General features: G+C 37.0%; 3 protein-coding genes, 2 long non-coding RNA genes and 1 other non-coding gene across 9 annotated transcripts; 3 read left to right on the forward strand and 3 right to left on the reverse strand.

Annotated features, from left to right (window-relative positions):
• The first annotated feature begins 119 nt into the window (after positions 1-119).
• LOC111456253 (glutathione gamma-glutamylcysteinyltransferase 3-like) lies at positions 120-3,166 on the forward strand. 2 transcript variants are annotated; one of them, XM_023098071.1, is made up of 8 exons: positions 120-362; positions 472-628; positions 1,050-1,288; positions 1,677-1,840; positions 1,929-1,980; positions 2,114-2,341; positions 2,418-2,897; positions 2,978-3,166. In XM_023098071.1, exons 1-8 carry the CDS (start codon positions 288-290, stop codon positions 3,032-3,034), a joined length of 1,452 nt encoding a protein of 483 aa, XP_022953839.1. In that variant the 5' UTR covers positions 120-287; the 3' UTR covers positions 3,035-3,166. The 2 variants fall into 2 exon arrangements, with proteins under 2 accessions (XP_022953839.1, XP_022953840.1); XM_023098072.1 differs by having other exon boundaries at positions 274-362; positions 455-628.
• A 196-nt stretch (positions 3,167-3,362) lies between these two features.
• On the reverse strand, positions 3,363-4,554 carry LOC111456255. Of its 2 annotated transcripts, none has more exons than XR_002712731.1 (3): positions 4,410-4,554; positions 3,684-3,762; positions 3,363-3,591 (listed from the first exon to the last, which is right to left on the reverse strand). It is a non-coding gene; the product is annotated as an uncharacterized LOC111456255 (long non-coding RNA). The 2 variants fall into 2 exon arrangements; XR_002712730.1 differs by having other exon boundaries at positions 3,363-3,608.
• Positions 4,555-5,098: 544 nt separating this feature from the next.
• LOC111456256 lies at positions 5,099-5,406 on the reverse strand. The gene is made up of 2 exons (XR_002712732.1): positions 5,361-5,406; positions 5,099-5,170 (listed from the first exon to the last, which is right to left on the reverse strand). It is a non-coding gene; the product is annotated as an uncharacterized LOC111456256 (long non-coding RNA).
• Positions 5,407-10,380: 4,974 nt separating this feature from the next.
• On the forward strand, positions 10,381-10,465 carry TRNAM-CAU. The gene is given in 2 exon segments: positions 10,381-10,418; positions 10,430-10,465. It is a non-coding gene; the product is annotated as a tRNA-Met (tRNA).
• Positions 10,466-10,585: 120 nt separating this feature from the next.
• On the forward strand, positions 10,586-12,775 carry LOC111456104. Of its 2 annotated transcripts, XM_023097861.1 has the most exons (5): positions 10,586-10,885; positions 11,021-11,109; positions 11,277-11,344; positions 11,378-12,120; positions 12,251-12,775. In XM_023097861.1, the coding sequence occupies exons 1-5, from the start codon at positions 10,787-10,789 to the stop codon at positions 12,332-12,334; spliced, it is 1,083 nt and encodes a 360-aa protein (XP_022953629.1). In that variant the 5' UTR covers positions 10,586-10,786; the 3' UTR covers positions 12,335-12,775. The 2 variants fall into 2 exon arrangements, with proteins under 2 accessions (XP_022953629.1, XP_022953628.1); XM_023097860.1 differs by having other exon boundaries at positions 11,277-12,120.
• An 88-nt stretch (positions 12,776-12,863) lies between these two features.
• On the reverse strand, positions 12,864-17,625 carry LOC111456103 (cellulose synthase A catalytic subunit 4 [UDP-forming]). The gene is made up of 12 exons (XM_023097859.1): positions 17,505-17,625; positions 17,201-17,399; positions 16,997-17,115; positions 16,843-16,912; positions 16,608-16,764; positions 15,538-16,150; positions 15,315-15,452; positions 15,091-15,216; positions 14,789-15,001; positions 14,138-14,653; positions 13,680-14,030; positions 12,864-13,597 (listed from the first exon to the last, which is right to left on the reverse strand). Exons 1-12 carry the CDS (start codon positions 17,553-17,555, stop codon positions 13,016-13,018), a joined length of 3,135 nt encoding a protein of 1,044 aa, XP_022953627.1. The 5' UTR covers positions 17,556-17,625; the 3' UTR covers positions 12,864-13,015.
• Positions 17,626-17,802: the final 177 nt, after the last annotated feature.

Below are 17,802 nucleotides of genomic sequence, written 5' to 3' on the forward strand. Positions count from 1 at the left end.
ATACAAAAGCAAAATTTATATTTTAATCATTTTTTTTTTTTCAAACAGAAAAAGGCGGGCCCACCGGTAAGCGCACTCTTAAATTTGATTCAAAAAGAATAAAAAAATCTCGAATCTGTCGTCTTCGCTTCTGATCTGTTCATGGTGGAAAGAAAATGGGAATAACAAATGGAAGAAAAGAGGAGACTTCCATGAAGAGTATCCAAATTCTAATCGAGGTTCTTCCAGTTTCTTCCCCCATAGATTGCTTGCGGAATTACCGAAGTTGATGATCTTTCTCTTCCACAATGGCCGTCGCCGGATTTTATCGCAGAGTTCTTCCCTCTCCTCCGGCTATAGATTTTTCTTCTTCCGATGGAAAGGTGCTTTCAACACCTCAGATCTTCTTTCTCCGTCCCTTTTCAATTTCTTGATCATTCTCTTAATGCCTTTTTGCTTTTTTTACTGACTTTAGCTGTATGAATCTTGCAGCGTCTGTTTACTGAGGCGCTTGGAGATGGAACCATGGAAGGGTTTTTCAAGTTGATTTCTTACTACCAAACGCAATCGGAACCGGCTTTTTGTGGACTTGCCACCCTTGCCGTTGTCCTCAATGCTCTTTCTATTGATCCTGGTAGAAAATGGAAAGGTCAGTCCAAATTCGATACTTATTTTCCCTTATTAATCGAGAGCCCATTTTTCATTGGATCTGCTACTAGCAACACTAACAATCGATGAATTACAATCCCATACCAATTTTAGTCCTCAGATGTACTGTAATATCCGCTTCAGTATCTTGTATGCATACATCGACCAATGCATTGATTTTTCTTTTCAGTCATTCTAATACTATGTTGGAAGTCCCTTTTCCAGTTTGGAGAACATTCGCAATTTCAGTTCCAAACAGGATTATTTGGTGCCCTGGCTATTTTTTGCTAATTGGATAGGACAAAACTGTTCTCTGTCAATGAGCAATATTTAGACGCAAGAAAAGAGAGAAGATTGGATATACCTTCATAGCAACAGGACTCATGTAAGTTTGATGAAACGATTGTTCTTGTTTTCTTCAGGTCCGTGGAGATGGTTTGATGACACTATGCTGGACTGCTGTGAACCTTTGGCAAAGATCAAAACTGATGGTATCACATTTGGCAAGGTTGCATGTTTGGCTCGCTGCAATGGTGCTAAAGTGGTAGCTTTTAGGGCAAATGAAAGCACCATTAATGATTTTCGCAAGTATGTCGTGTCATGTTCATCTTCTGAGGACTGTCATGTGATCACTTCCTACCATAGAGGAGCTTTTAAACAGGTATATCGAAGTCTATATCTTCACCAATGGTCTTACTATATGTCCTCAAAATTAGCTGTAGTAACTGAAAGAGGTGTATAGTTTTGTAAATCTAAACCAATGAGCTGAAGTTTAATATATTATATATAAGAAAATACTAATATAATAGCATAAGTTCACCGCTAGCAGATATTGTCTTCTTTGGGCTTTCTCTTATGAGCTTAAAAATGAGTTTACTTGGGAGAGGTTTCCACGTCTTTATAACGAATACTTTGTTCTCTCACAATGGTTCAAGATGGGGCCCTCGTTCATGAGAAACAACTCTTGACATTCTGAAGATGTGGTGTATTTGATCACTTGTCATAGAAGTTAATTATAGGCTTGTCTTTAACATAATAATTGGTTTCAGACTGGAAGTGGCCATTTTTCACCAATTGGGGGTTATCATACTGGAAAAGATATGGTTCTCATCTTGGATGTTGCGCGTTTCAAGTATCCTCCACACTGGGTTCCTCTTACCCTACTGTGGGATGCCATGAACACAATTGACAGTGCAACAGGACTACCTAGAGGGTAAACCCATATTCTTATTTCTCGTGTTTATTTGTGGAGTAGCTTCTGTTCTGCAGATCCATGTTCTGAAGTTTTCTTTTTAACGCAGCTACATGATTTTATCAAAGCTTCCCAGGGGACCGTCTATTCTTTACACTCTGGTACATCCTTTTCATAAACTTCAAAGTTGTTTGATAAGTCTCTAAACTTCAAAGTGTATGTTTTTAGGTCTTCTCGTCTACGTACGTGTTAAGAATTAATATTGAACACTGGTCGTAAATTCGTTTTGTGCAGAGTTGTCAGCATGATGGTTGGAATAGCGTTATAAAATACTTAACAGAAGAAATCCCCCAACTTTTGAAAGCAGAAGATGTGAAAGATGTAAGGGGATTACTTTCTGTAGTATTTAAAATGCCACCTCCAAATCTCAGACAATTTATCAAGTGGGTTGCAGAAGTCCGGGAGAAAGAGGATGGGAATGTAAAACTAAATGCAGAGGAGAGAGGAAGACTAGCTGTCAAGGTTGTTCTCTAGAGCTTCCTTCTGTTATTTTTCTTGCTATGATTTGTTTTATGAGGTTTAAGTATGGGAACCTCAGGAAGAGATATTGGAACAACTCCGAGCGACTGAACTCTTCAAACATGTCAAACAATGGTTGGCATCTGAGACACTCTGCAAAGGCTTGACATCTTCGTTTGACAAAGATGAATTACATGCAATTGCAGCAAGTGTTTGTTGTCAAGGGGCAGAAACTTTAGGTGGGAAACGATGCTCGGCCGATCGAAGTTGCTGCAAAACCGATATCCATCTTTTGAATGGTGAAAATGAGAAGGCAGCAGTGGTGGTGGCAGGGAGCGTTGTTAGTAATGTTAGTACTAAACAAGGGGTAGATATGTTGGTACCTTTGTGTAAAACAGATGAGTGTTGTTGTGAGTGGCCATCTGTTGTTGATGTTCTAACCATATTGTTGCTATCACTGCCCCAACATATTTGGTCCACCGTTAAAGAAGAGAAGCTGTTGGCAGACATTAACACACTTGTTGCAGAAAAGAACCTTCCTGCTTTGCTTCAGGATGAGGTAATCCAGCTTTGAGCTTCTTTGTTTCCTTTCTGCTTTGGTTTGAAAAAAAAAAAGTACATCCATATTATTCCTTGCAGGTTCTGCACTTGAGACAACAAATGCACCTTCTTATGACTGATCTCGGCTCTCAATAGTCTTCCTCATCTTCTTCATATTTCATTCTTCGGTAATGTTGAGAATTTATATTTTATTGTGTCTGGTTGAATTTTCATCTCATTTCTTGTATAAAACTAGCTGCTGATGAAGTTTGTGTTAGTATTGCGCTATATTTATTCCCCCCAAAGCTGGCATTGTAGTAATGGTCAACTCTCCAATGAGATAGCCATTTTATGTTATGTTGTGGAAACAATCAGATGTTAATGAATCTGGCATTCATGGTGTGGGATAGTTAGATTAAAAAGGAGCTCTCCTCTTATATAAACAATGACAAACATCCTCCTGCTTCTTGACGAAACGCCGCATTATCATCAAACTTCAGCTTAGCATCAGCAGCAACCAGCTGATTATCACCACCTTCGCAGCCTCTTCGTCTGTAATTCCTTGGAAAACATCAATACGTTACCTTCCAAACAACAAACAAATGGATGACGTTAAAACATCGCTCCTTGCTTGCCAACACTGCCAAACAACCAAAAATATAATCATATCTGGGAAGTTCTCAGCAAGATCTTCAATGCTAGTTCCACCCTTTCTACACGCAATTATAAGCTGAAAATTAAGCAAATTCATATTTATTTTATTTTTAAACAAACCAATTATAGGCACGCATGGTAATGAACATACTGGGAACGGCGGTTTTACGATCCAGAGTGATAGCAAAGTACATTTCGTTGATAACTGACAACTTCTCACACAGATCATCCTGCATTCAGATATACAGAGAAGAAGAAGGAAATCAAATTAATTCAGTCATTAAAACATCAACAAGTGTTCAAAAAAGTCAATAAAACATCAACAGTGGGTCATAAGTATAATAAATAAAAGGCTTAGCCAATGGGTTCAATCTGAGGTGTTGACCACGTTACTTGGGATTTAATCTCCGATCAGTTTGCTTGGTACCCAAATGTTATAGGCTCAAGTAGACTATCCCTCGAGATTAGTTGAAATGCATGCAAGTTGACCGAAAAGTAACTCTAGAAAGTCTAATTCGATGTTTAAGTGGTGATAGCCTAAATAATATGGTCTTTGTCAACTACAAGGTGAATTTGCTCAATGAACGCCCACAAAAACTAAAGAGAAAAAGGCAACATTCCACTTCCTCACAAAGTGAATTCAACCAATGCAAAATCTTCTTCCAAATTGTTGAGTCCAAAAATTGGGCCTTGAGGAGCTAATACTATACAGTACTAGAACCTTGAGAAACTTGGCAAGGTTTCAAAAAAAACAAAATCATGTACCAAGGCGGAAGAACAGAATCCACAAAAACTACTACATCTAGATTCACATATTCAGGAAAATTGTGCATAAAGGAACTCGAGCGACTACGCAGGGTCGAAAGACATATGTTACCTTACTGACAACTTTGCCCTGGGGACCAGTTTGTTTAGCGACAAGTATCTGCCCAAGTTTTTGCCAATTTATAATGTGGCATTAGCATTAGCATTACGGTAGGGGCGGAAAACGAAACACCCTTTGTAAAGACGTGGAAACCTTTCCCTAGTAGACGCGTTTTAAACCCTTGAGCGGAAGTCCAAAGAGGACAATATCTGATAGCGGTAGGCTTGGGTCGTTATAAATGGTATCAGAGCCAGACACCGGACTATGTACCAGCGAGGAGGCCGTTTCCCGAAGGGGGTAGACACGAGGCAGTGTGCCAGTAAGGACGCTAAACCCCAAAGGAAGGTGGATTTGGTGGGAGTCTCACATCAAATGAAGAAAGTAACGAGTACCATGAGAACGTTGGGAGGAGAAAGAAACACCCTTTATAAGGGTGTGGAAACCTTTCAGGGGTGTATTGTGAGAACCCACATTGGTACATTGGTTGGGTACACAATGGAGAAAGAAACCCCATTTATGAGGGTGTGTGGAAACCTTTCCCTAGTATTCGTCGTTTTAAAATTTTGAGGGGAAGCCCAAAAAAGAAGAGAACAATATCTGCTAGCGTTATCAACCGTAACGATACCTACTTTTTCAGAATTTGTAAACGCCCCATGCTTACCTCTTTCGCATCAGGAAAACCAGTTTGAACTGCGTTTTTGCTTCATCAACAGAAGAAATAGCAAAATACCCTTAGGCAAATTGATCCCATATTTGTTCATCAACTCAGCCCCCTGATCTCCACTGTAAAGACAACAAAAAAACAAAGTTCGTGGGCAAAATGAAAATTCTCTCGCGGATTTTAAATCAAATACAAGAAGCATCCAAAAACAAAAATTACCCAAATGTTATGACGCCTAAACATGTCCAGAAATCAAAATCCAGTATATGCGCATAGTTAAACAGAGTATTAGAAAAAAGAACCTGATACTCATGGACGTTGAGACGGCGGAGCTGTTGCTGCTGCCATAGTTAAACAGAGTATTAGAAATCCAGTATATGCGCATAGTTAAACAGAGTATTAGAAAGAGATCGAGAGACGATCTTGTTGAGCAACCCCCTCACCATGTCGTGTATGATAGAACGATCGATACAATCTGCAGAAAATGATGGTAGCAGAAGGAAATGTATGGCCTTTTTATGGCGGAGGCGGAGAATGATCGTTCCAGCGAGGGAAATTTCTTCTTCTTCTTTATTTAATTTTTTTAATATACGTTAATATTTAGTTAATTACTATTACGTCTTTTAAAATTAGGGTTTAGGGCAAGTAAAAAAATAAAAAGATATAAATGGTCTCTTTACATAAATAAAATATAATTTAAAAATAATTTATGGCATTTAATTTTTTTAAAAAATACTTTCAAAATGATTGTCGATTTTTAAGGCTTTTAAAATATAAACGGATCCGTCCAATCTAATATATACGGTGAAATCAAATTGATTTTGACTTAAGGCATTAGATCGCGTGTCTCCATTACGAGGAGTCATGAAAAGAACAAGTTCAAAATCACGATCAATTCCTTTTCAAATCTTGCGGCAACACGAGCCCTTCCTGGATGTCATAAATGACCTCCGAATAGGAAGAATCCTAGAACAAAATGAGAGGTAGCTAACCAACTTCTAGGAGACATAATTGACTGCATTAATTTCGGTAGCTACGCCACCCACGAAATTTAAAGAACCTAAAGGAGCAAATGTAATATATTACTCGAAACCTCGTCGTTCCTGCCAAGGTTGTATGTCTTTTTTCAGTCTACTCAAGTCCAAACTATTAGGACATCTTAGTGGTTCCAACACATTGGATATTTTCCTAAACCAATAGGTCTTTATCGAATCCAACATTAGCTCCAAGACGTTGGTCTCTAACTAAAAAAAGTAAACGCTTGAGCTTGAGAAGTTTCGGGTCCAGTCGGCCCATAGAACTCACTCGAAGAAGGAGTAAGCTATTAGTTGTTTGTATTTAATAGTCGTCATTTATAATAATTTGACATTTGTACCGTATCTAAATTAAACCAAACAAACTTATTTATATGATTTTTTTAGAATATATAACTGAGCATACGATTATTTTAATTCTAAATAGATTTTATAAAAATATAATGCTTAGAATAAAATACATTTTTTTATACAATTTTGATAAAATATATTTAACTCGTCTATATTAATTATACAACAAAATATTTGCGACTCAAATAAATGTAATATTTTTCTTTTTTTTTTTTTTACAGAAAAAATAGGTTAAAATCCAGATTTACTGCCATACATATTACTCTACTCTACATTAACCAATTTTTTTAATAAAATACATTAGTAAAATAAAAGTTTAGTGGTGGTAATTGTATAATAAGTACGTAAATAAATTCAATTAAAATTGGAAATAATAATAATAAAAAAAAAACAAACTTAAAGGTTTGGTTTACAAAATAATTATTCAAAAGAATTTGATTACTTAATAGTAATAAAAATAAATTATTCATTCAACAAATTTATAAGAAAAATATTGTTATTATTTTTTTATTAACATGTAAATTAATTAAAAAAAACAAAATATTGTAAATTCCAAGCCACAAACCTAGATTTAATATTTATTTATTTAAATTCGCAAAATTTCAAAATATATTTTCGTGTAATAATGTACGTATTAGCATAATTAATTAATTAAACTATTTTAGCTATTTTATTTCAAAGATAATGGTCGTATAAAGTAATATTATTAAAAAAAAATTAACTTTATTACCATATGTATTTCTTAAATTAAGAAAATTTTGGTAGTACTTTTATAATCACTAAATAAATTTAGTCAACGAGTAATTAAATAAACCATTAATAATACATTTTTATGAATAAATTCGTGTTGAATATATTTGTATTAAAAAAATCTTATATATTTGCACATAATTTAGTAAATACTCTCAAATATTTTTTATTTTGGACAAAATAATATATATTAATTAAATAATTCATATATTAATAAACTTTTATTTGTTACGAATTCTAAATTCACCCATAAATTACACTTTTAATAAATACACTATGAAATAAAAACTACTAAATTATGCAATTGGAATGGATTTAATTTTTATAATTGAATTCAATTCTTATTTAAAATTCAAGTGGTCCCCCTAAAAAAAATGGTCCACAGCACGCCACATGTTACACAGATAGGGTTAAGAAAAGGGGAAAAAATTAAAATAAAATCATAGGTTTAGCAACCGAGCTAGCTGGGTGGGATTGACAATACCTTGAAAGTGGGCCCCACCATGTTTCAACAAATTAGCCACCTCCACGTAGGACTGGTAATTCTTGGGATGCAGCTCGGCTTGGCGTTTCTCGTTGAGGTCAGGTGGTGAAGCCGCCATAGACACATCCGGATGATCCCAAGCTTGGCCAAAGAGGGTGCCTTTGGTGAAGAACTCGTGAGCCAAGTAGCCGGCTAGGAGGTGGTTGGATTGAGGCGGTGTCGGCTTCGATACTTTAGCTGTGAATGACAGTTGGTGGGCCTCATCATCAAAGCCCTTTCTCTCTTTCCTCTTATTGGGCCTGGAACTGGGCCCATCTGAGGTCATTAGTCTACGAGGAGGTAAACGCATCGTTTTGGTGGTATTCATCCTGCCCCTCCCCCCTTAACCCTCTAACCTAAACCTACCACTGCCAGTTCACGCCACGTCAGCAAAATATATTCTCTCAATCTCTCTATGTATTAATAATTATTTAAATAAAACGCCCCCCAGGCCAGCCTGATAAATTAATTTAATAATTTATAAGGGGCCTAAAATAAAAAATAATAATAATAATAATAAATAAATAAAATAAAATAAGCCGATGAAGGTGAAAACTGAGAGAACGGGAGAAAATAAACCGTAACGGAGACGAGGAGAAACAGAGGAACCAGTAGAACAGAGAGAGAGAGAATGAAAGAAGCTTGTCTTTGAGAGGACGAGGCGGAAGAGGGAGGTTTTATTTATAGAACTTGGCCTATGGATTTGCCCATGATAATGAAGGAAACTACGAAAATGCCATGAGGAGTTAAATTACCAAACTACCCCATATTGGCAATTTTCCCTTTTTTCATGCCAAACGTACGGACTTATCTGTTTTTCAGAAAAGGAAGGGAACTAGATTCTTATTTATCGCTTCGCTATCATTTTGTTTTTTAAAAAATACTCTCGCGTGTTAACAAATTTACTCAATTCTTCAATTATAAAATTTCACTAATCAAATTCTTCTAATCTTTAATTTCAATATACTTCTTCTAATCCCACAAAAAAAAATAAATCTTTAAGAATAATCATTAATTTCAATGAAAATTATTTTAAAATTGTTAAAATACTTTTGTAACGTTCGTCATAACTTTCAAACACTTTCTTCATCATCCCGATTAAATTTAGAGTAGGTAAGTTCAATGAATTTGACGCTTTTGCACTGAGCGATATCTGGCTTGTATCGTTGGCCTACCAACATGAACGAAGCAGATTCAATATCTCTAGTTTCATTGAAAAACTAAGATGACGTCGACATTTATGGTATAGTTCGAGTCGGACGTCTTTAAGCATATTAAGACAACAACAAACTAGCCTTAATAAGAATTTTCACACGTGTATGCCGTTTTACCTTCCTTTTACGAAAAAGCAGTCTACAGTACCTAAATAACTCCCGATGATGAGTCCAACGCACTTCTACTCTTGCAGTCATATTTTTGCGTTCAAAGACATGACAAGTGTACTTATTTTTACAAAGTCTACCTGGAAATAGTTATTTAATTATTAACTGAACTAAAAGTATTGGTATAATTTTATTAGAGCGACAATCAAATATACATCAAGAATTATAATAAGAAAATTTTATTATATTAACTAATATTATCTGATTTTATTAGAAGATTATCACGCTATCTAATAAAATATTATACTTATCAATTTAAATAATAAAACTTGAAGAAAAAAAAAAAAAGCTTATAAATTACTTTCATTTTATTTTTTAAAAAAGTATTATTTATTTATTTGTTTTTAAAAACTTGGTGGTATTTTTATAAATGGATGGCTTAAATATAAACTGTTTCAATGCTGCTGCTTAAATAATAAATAGTGAGTTATTTTTATTTCCATTCAAATAATAAATAATTAAATGGTGTGAAACCTTCTCTCCCCAAAACCAACTTACTTTTTTTTTTTTTTAGTTTTTTAAATAAAGGATAAGTTTCTATTTTCAAATATAAGGAAAATACTTTTATTTATTTATATTATTGAAGAAAAATTATTTTAGATAATTGGAAGGTTCAAACATAATATATTAATTAAGTTTTTTTTTTTTTTAATTTACAATTGTCAACTCAACAAACTATTTGTTTTATGAAAAAAAATAATTTATTAAAAATTATAAGTCAAAGTTTTGACTTTTCATAATGGTTTAATACTCTAATCTTCTTTAACATAATTTAATTTAAAACGAATGTCAATTAGGTAAATTTCTTAAGGATTACTTTGAGCCAAACACGCTTAATTATATTGAGTTCTAAAAAAGAAAACGTGCATTTCTTTATACAAGTAACCATTGTTTAGACTTAATAAATTATTACATTTAGAATTAATATTTTTATATTATTTTATCTATTTAATATAAAATTGTTATTATCTATTGTTAATTTCTAATTATTTGTTACTTATTTAATTATTTTTAGTAATTAAATTAAACGGTTTTGTTATCCATATTACTTATATTACGTTTAATGAATGTTGAGGTAAAATATTTATTTAACAGATTAAAAAATCAATAAAAAGTAGAAATTATTTAGGTATATATATATTCCGGCATTTAACCTCCCTATTAATTTTTTTTTTTTTTAAAGTCAAACGGTAATAATTAAATTATTAATTTTGGATCGACTTTTAAATTAATCTCTATTATAAATGGGAATAAAATTAAAAAGTGCGGATTAAAAATCAAAGGGGTGGTGGCGCAGTTGGCTAGCGCGTAGGTCTCATAGCTTCTGAGTTATCCTGAGGTCGAGAGTTCGAGCCTCTCTCACCCCAATAATTATTTTTCCTTTTTTTTTTTGTTTTTGTTTTTGCAGGCTCCGGTTGTTAGACTTCAAATATGAATGATGCGATCCTCAACGGTCACTTACTCAGGGAATAATACCAATTAATTTAAAATTAATCACACAAAACCGTAAGCTCTCAGCCCAAACTTCAAATTTGCAGATCACTTTTTCCCCTTTCCAACGAGAAGGAGAATCTTCCATGAAAATCCATTAGCCGAATCCTCTTCTTCTTCTTCTTCTTCCAAGCGATTATTGCGCATTTTTCGCCAAACAAATACACGTAGCTACAGGGTTTCTGAATTACAAAGCGATGGGTTGCTTTTTTGCTTGCTTTGGTTCATCCAAAGATCCCAAACGCCTCAAGAATTATCGCAAATCGCGGCATACAAACCACCGATCCACCATTCAGGTTAGCAATCTTCATCTTTCATTTGAAAATTTTCGACAAAACCCTAGAAAGTCGGCAAGAATTTTCTTCTTTATGACTATTTTCTCCTCGTTCGTTTATCGCAATGGAACTAATTTGGATGTTGCTTTGTTGCAGAGGAATGAGATCCCTAAACCCGGACAATCTTCTCTTCACACGTTGCCTGTTTACTCTAACAAAAAATCCTTGCATCCGGTTGAAGCTGGGTTAGTACTTCAAATTCGAAGTGTAACTTTTTTTTGTTTGTTTGTTAAATGATACAAAAATGAATGGAACTTTTTTTGAAACCAAAGTTGGGATACTTTTGGGGTATGTTTTGATTTTGGTTTTTGGTTAGAAATGAGAATAATATGGCTTTTGATGATATGAATAGGCGTGATGGGTCATTGAACATCAGTACCACAGAGGAAGTAACTTCTGTGAAACCCCATGAGCAAGAGCATGAGCATGAGCATGTTGTTTTACCCCAGGAAGATGTTGCTTCAATTCATGGGATGAATCAGGACCTGGAGGAAGACAGTGTGGAAAAATCAAGCAAACCTGAATCGTCATCTGAGGATTTTGTTGTTCCTCTCGATCCCAACTTCAAATCATCTTTCCCTCCAGTTCATCGATACAGGAACTGTAAGGATAGTGATGATGAGGACGATGTTTTTGAAAGTCATCTTGGTAGAGATGAAAATGATGAATTTGGAATGGTTGAATCAATGAAGGAAAGTTCTTCTGTGGCTCATAGCTCCATGAATGTTAACCGGCTTAACCCCACAAACGTGAGGCATAGGACTGCTTATGTTTGTCCGGTACTGAAACCAGTTGAAAATATCTCTCAATGGAATGCTGTGAAATCAAAGAGCGCATTGCCGTCAACACCTCAGAAAGAGAATCTGGAGTTGGAACAAGAATCAACAGGCGAGGAGTTTCCATATAGTTCCAAGGCTAGTCAGGAACTGTGTGTTGATGCCAGCCTTTCTAACTGGTTGGCTTCATCAGAAGCAACACCAGCGAGTAAGATTACTGCAACAATGGCTTTAGAAGCCACTGTTACTCCAGTGAAAAGCAGCACGTTGCAAGGATCGAGCTCACAGAGCAGCAGCCACAGAGAGTTGCCTGTAGTTCGAACTGTTGGTACATATAGAAGGCAGGGAGCGAGTGATAAGGACCGTGATTCGGCCTCTTCGTTTAAAGGAATACCAAATACGACCAGCAAGTATAGAGAGGTATAAATTTGAAGTCGTAATTTATGGTCTGTTTGGAATGACTTGTTAAACACATAAAATATTCTTCCAAACAGGCGCTTAGAAAGTGGAGGGACTGAAATAAGTTGTTCTTTTTTGTTTGTGGGTGCAGGATAAGACAGTGAATTGGCACTCTACACCATTTGAAACAAGGTTGGAGAGAGCTTTGAATAGTAGAGGGGTTGCTAAAGCTTGAAGCTGGTGGAGCTCTGTTATTTGAGTTTTTGAGAGGTAACAGAAAATTACCATTTCTTCTGTACAAACTAGAGCTTTGAACTCTGAACTCTGAACTCTGAACTCTGAAGCAGTTGCCAATTGTTTGATTTTCTTCTGTTTGGTTGTGTAAAGTCTGCTTATACTTGTTTGTTTGTAAATCAATTGTTCACTGTTCGTTTCTTCTTCTATTTGGTTGTGTGTAAAGCCTATACTTTTATTGATTTGTTTGTAAATCAATTTGTCCACTGATTGTTTTAACCTGCTGGACTGTATTCCTATAACCTACAACAAGCTGCTACTTATGCTAACTACATTTTCAAATATAATTTTAGTGTGTTTTTACATGAAATTAAGCTATTTTGGACTCTGGAGCTAGAATTTCAAGATGTAGTATGTTTTTGAATCAATGATGATCGAATTAGAAAAGAACTGTCGTTTCATTTTCTCCATTCAACTCCCTGAGAATGCCATTACAGAAAGCTTGGGAGATGATGTATTACATTACTAGCTTTACTAAATTGCTGTAGTGAAGTTCATTCTGTTCTTGTGTATTCATTCAAACAATAAAGGCTACAAGGATGTATCTCAAAACTTCAAACATTTGAACACAACTGAGGCAACCCAACAAAAAGAAGTGAAAAAAAGGAGCATTGGAGCATGACTAGCAATCGACTCCACATTGTTTGAGGACTGGACCAGTTTGCTTGGGCAGGAAGGGATCAATTCGCACCCAAACCAGTGAGAAAATGGATGCAAGAAGCACGGACCAAAGGACTACAATGGTGGGCGTCCTGTTTTGTCTTCCCATCAGACCCTTGAGGAAAGGATAGAGATGAACAATGACCCAGAAAGCAAAAAATAGCTTTCCAAACAGAGGACCCCATGAACCGTAGCCATTGTTAATAGCATCTGAAACTCCAGCAACCACTCCCACCATGTTCAAGATTATGAGAGTGGTGGGCGGGATAAGGAGGGTTGTCCACTTGAAAAGATAGAGTTCTCCAAACTCGGTGTCGTCGGCTGCTTTTGCTGTAACTGTGAAGTTGGTGTCTACACCACCAAGGACCTTGAGCAGGCCTTGGAACACTGCAAAAAGATGTGCAGAGACACCACCAATCACCCAAAATTGCTCATTACGCCACAAGTCCTCGATACTCACTTCACTCCATCGAAGCTCCAGTACAGCCGTAGCAATGATGGAAAGAAACAGGGCCATGAACCAGACACTAGCTAAGTTCGTCAACTGCAGAAAATATATGCATAACTTAGTTGTTCTTTTGCTGATTGAGCAGAGATGCAACAAAAAACAGTGTTGAATCACTTACGGTGGGGATAATGAATTTTCCAGTGAGAAGACAAACAGCAGGGATTGTGCAGTAAGCAAGTAATGGAATGGAAGTAAAAGGGTAAACAATGGTGTTGATGTAGGCAAGCCTCTCGAGCCATTTTAGCTTTCCTCCATAAGCATACCACAGCGGGCAGTGTCGACTGAGGAAGATTTCAACAGAACCCAGTGCCCATCTCAGAACTTGGTGCAAACGATCCGAAAGATTTATTGGAGCCGATCCCTTAAAAGCTGGTCTCTGTGGCATGCAGTACACTGACTTCCATCCTCTACAATGCATCTTGAATCCTGTCAAAATATCCTCAGTGACCGAACCATAAATCCAACCTATCTGCAAAACAAATATATTTGTTTCACCAGGAAGTGTTAGCTAAATACACATAGAAGTTCCGAAACAAAAAGACATAAAAGCTAATGCCATCGGCCTCGACCACGAACCTCTTTTCCCCATTCTGTTTTCTCTTCATAACCACAGCTTATCACATGGATGGCTTCTTTAACGAGTGATGTGCTGTTCATTCCTTCTGGAAGACCTCCATCTTCCTTAAGAGTGGAAGCGATGAAAACAGGCGACTGTCCAAATCTTTTCTCGAAATTCTTTTGCGACATAAGTGATGACTTCTCCAACTCGTCGTAACCTTCAAATCCTTCTTCGATCTCCTCAAGATCAAAAACTGGTCCAGACCCTTTCCTTACATAACTCTTCCCCATCATTTTCTTCTTCCTTGAGAACAGGCCTCCAAGCAAACCTCTTTCTCCTTTCTTCTTCGTCTTCGACTTCCTTGAACCACCGCAGCAGCAGCAGAAACACCAGGAAGGCCAGCAATCGCATGTCATCTTCGGCCGTTTCTCAGATACTGGTGGTTCATATCCATATAAAGCCTGCCTGTTGAAGACACATCCTGTGCCAACATAAACTGGGCCTTGAATTCCATCTAGTCCTCGCATGTTGATCTGCGAATGTAGTTAGTATCCACTCAATAATGATTTGTTTGCAGTGTTAATCAACATTGTCGCACAAAGAAATGACTAATATGTCGAAATAACTTCGACTTACATCAAAGAACACAATATTCCGATTCGACTTACATCAAAGAACACAATATTCCGATTAGCATATCTGTCGTGACGATCAATACCATCAAATCTTTGAGGAAACTGAATATAGCATAGTTTCTTTCCAAGCTGAGGGTCCATTAGAAAGCACATGGCTTCCCTTACAGCTTTGCTATTATTGACGTAGTGATCACAATCCAGATTTAAGATGAATGGTGCATTAGTGAGGACTGCAGAGACTCGAACCTGTCAAACCCAACACAATAAGAACTTCCATGTCCATGTTCATAGCCTTACTTCAATCAATGATTTGATGCAGGAGAGGAGACACTTACCAGAGCATTCATAGCACCAGCTTTCTTGTGGTGCTGATATCCAGGGCGCTTCTCACGAGAAACATATACAAGACGAGGCAACTCTTTACCATCCACATCAAGTGCACCTTCACTTCCCAGATACACCTGCAAACCAAGAAACACGTTGGGATTTTTATTAGCATAGAAAAAGTAGGCATGAAATTTCATTTCATACGTAGAACAAATAAGTCAAGCTGGTGGACCTGTATCATGCCAGGATGATCACGGGTGAGGTTTCCAGGCCATGGAGTGCCATCTTGCATAACCCATCCCTCTTCTGGTTTCTTCTGAGCCTTAGCCACCAACGCGTTGATCCTCACCTTGAACTCTTCGTATTCCCTCTGCCCCAAATCACCACAAATTCAGTTTCAGTTCACACAAAATTGCATGCCATCAGACCATTAATCAAAGCAAATCAAACCTTACCTTCATTGCCCTCCTCTCCTTCACGAAACTGGGCAGCACCTTATCCTTCAAGTAATCCATCTTCTGTGAGAAGTAGAACTCCGGAGCCCTAGGCTCGACGCTGAACTTCTTGCAGAACGGAACCCATCTCCGAGCAAACTCCGCTGTCTCCGCCAGCGCGTCAAACAACAGCATCGACGCTCCGTCATCCGACACGTAGCAGCTCACCTTGTCCACCGGATAGTCCACCGCCAGGATGGACAGCACCGTGTTGGCGGTTATGATGGGCGGCTCCTTGAGAGGGTCCACCGAGCTGACGAAGAAGTCGATCGGAGCCAGACGGTTGGGCTCCCCCTCCCGCTCGAATCGCATGGACAGCCGGTCCAGGTAGGTCTCCCGGTTGATGGGAGCCCATTTGGGGAACTGATCCAGAATCCAGGAGAAGCCGAACCAGATTTCGCATATGACGGAGATGAGCCACAAGGGGAAGGCATCGTAGGCCGGTGTTAGGATCCGAAAGCGGAAGAAGAACGCAAGAATTACGAGGCGGAGGACTATGACTATCCGATATGGACTGATTTTGCTCGACGATATTGGAACTTTCCGCCACAGTGGTTGCCGGGCTTCTGCCAATCTGCAATTGCCATTCTTTTCTAATTACCACCTAAATTTTCCATTTATTAATTGTATAGAAACAAAATATTATTTTAAAAGTTATAAAAATAAAATATTTAAATTAATTAATGATATATAGGTTAAATTATGTTTGAAAAACAATACTATTATTATATTATTATTTTTGCAAATGTTTTAAAACTACCTTTAAAGTAATTTAAAATTTTAGATAAAAATGAGAACCCAAAATGAAAATAAAAATAGTTTTGTTATGTTATTTGTATCATCCATTAAATTTTTAAATTTATTTATAATGCGTTCACAAATTTTATGAATAACAGATTATTACCGTATTTATTTTTTAAAAAATAATGAATCTTATAACATAGAATTAAACTAGTTTGGTATCGGGTTATATCTAATAGATCGGTTAATTTAAAAATTGAGAAACCGAGGTCGGGTTTAGGCGGGCTTACAAGAAGTCATCTTCTAGGGGTTGATCATGGTTACTTCCATCATCATCTTTGTTCCCCAAACCTCTCTTTGCTTGCCTCACTTTCCACTTCTCTATTCTCTCCTTCCATTCAGCATTTCCATAACTTTCCTTCTCGCCTTCCATCTCCTTCCCCTTCACTGCGCAATTCCACAGTCAAATCATGAACTCATTATCCAAAATTATGAAACCACAAACACAACCGGATTTCATCATACCACTGCCTGCAACTGAGAAGGAACTATGGACGTTTTGATGCCAATTCTGCTGCTTGTAGTTATCGTGTTCCTGCACGCCATAAAACCCACAATTGATGTTCAACTTCCTCTGTTTTTTCTCTGTAAATCAATGCACCAACAAAGTCTACGTTACCGAAGGATTGGGCTGTTTTGATTCGAACTCATCGTTACTGTGGTGTTTGATGGGGAATTCATCGTCGAAATCGTCTGCATCGTCAGCTTCTTCGTCGTCACCAATGACTCTAGGCGAGCCTGAGAAGAGTATTCCTCCGAGTAAGTTTTTGAGTTTATTAGTGATTTAACCGTGGTATGATCGTAGTGAAAGAAACATGTGTACCTTTATGACGCTTGTAGCGAGTGTTGCATTGGGGACAACACTTGTTGCCTTCGCTCCTTTCGTACTCGTAACAAGGACGACAAACAGGGAAATTACACACAAGACATGCCACAAATACTTTCCCATCATCTTTGAGTCCAATTTCGTCACCACAAACTCGACATATTTTCATCGATGATGATGCAGGTCCACGATGACTCTACACCCATCAAAACATATCACATTAAGTTTAGAGACCTATTAAAAATATGATAAGCTACATAGATAGTATATAACAAGAAGACAAAAGGATGAAATGTTTGACCTCATTGGCGACGTGGGGATAGTGTTGGGAACCGGTGACCAAACCGGCCATGTCTTTGGAGACGAATCAAAACTTAAAAGCGGACGTGAAGAAAGGAGAGAGTTGAGTTGAGAAAGGAAGGAAGAGGGGAAGAGTTGTATTAAAGGGTAAGAATGATATGAAAGGGAGCAGAAAAGGGAATGATACCAAACTGTGAGTTGGGAAGTCATTGGGTTGGGGTTGGGTTTGAGTTAAAAAGACTTCATGTTAGGTACTGATAGGTAGCAGAGAGGGACGGTTTGGTTCAAAATTGCCTTGC

Source organism: Cucurbita moschata, unplaced genomic scaffold (assembly GCF_002738365.1).
Source record: "Cucurbita moschata cultivar Rifu unplaced genomic scaffold, Cmos_1.0 Cmo_Scf00018, whole genome shotgun sequence".
In the NCBI taxonomy this organism is placed as follows: Eukaryota; Viridiplantae; Streptophyta; class Magnoliopsida; order Cucurbitales; family Cucurbitaceae; genus Cucurbita; species Cucurbita moschata.

What these genes read in the sequence shown, in the direction of transcription:
- LOC111456253 (XM_023098071.1), top strand. Translation starts at nt 288, where the DNA reads ATGGCCGTCGCCGGATTTTATCGCAGAGTTCTTCCCTCTCCTCCGGCT. An exon ending in GAGGAAGACTAGCTGTCAAG is followed by an intron (nt 2,342 to 2,417) that starts GTTGTTCTCTAG and finishes TGGGAACCTCAG; the next exon opens with GAAGAGATATTGGAACAACT. An exon ending in CTGCTTTGCTTCAGGATGAG is followed by an intron (nt 2,898 to 2,977) that starts GTAATCCAGCTT and finishes TATTCCTTGCAG; the next exon opens with GTTCTGCACTTGAGACAACA.
- LOC111456104 (XM_023097860.1), top strand. Translation starts at nt 10,787, where the DNA reads ATGGGTTGCTTTTTTGCTTGCTTTGGTTCATCCAAAGATCCCAAACGC. An exon ending in ACCACCGATCCACCATTCAG is followed by an intron (nt 10,886 to 11,020) that starts GTTAGCAATCTT and finishes GCTTTGTTGCAG; the next exon opens with AGGAATGAGATCCCTAAACC. An exon ending in TTGCATCCGGTTGAAGCTGG is followed by an intron (nt 11,110 to 11,276) that starts GTTAGTACTTCA and finishes TGATATGAATAG; the next exon opens with GCGTGATGGGTCATTGAACA.
- LOC111456103 (XM_023097859.1), bottom strand. Translation starts at nt 17,555, where the DNA reads ATGGCCGGTTTGGTCACCGGTTCCCAACACTATCCCCACGTCGCCAAT. An exon ending in ATCCCCACGTCGCCAATGAG is followed by an intron (nt 17,400 to 17,504) that starts GTCAAACATTTC and finishes TGATGGGTGTAG; the next exon opens with AGTCATCGTGGACCTGCATC. An exon ending in TCGCTACAAGCGTCATAAAG is followed by an intron (nt 17,116 to 17,200) that starts GTACACATGTTT and finishes TACTCTTCTCAG; the next exon opens with GCTCGCCTAGAGTCATTGGT.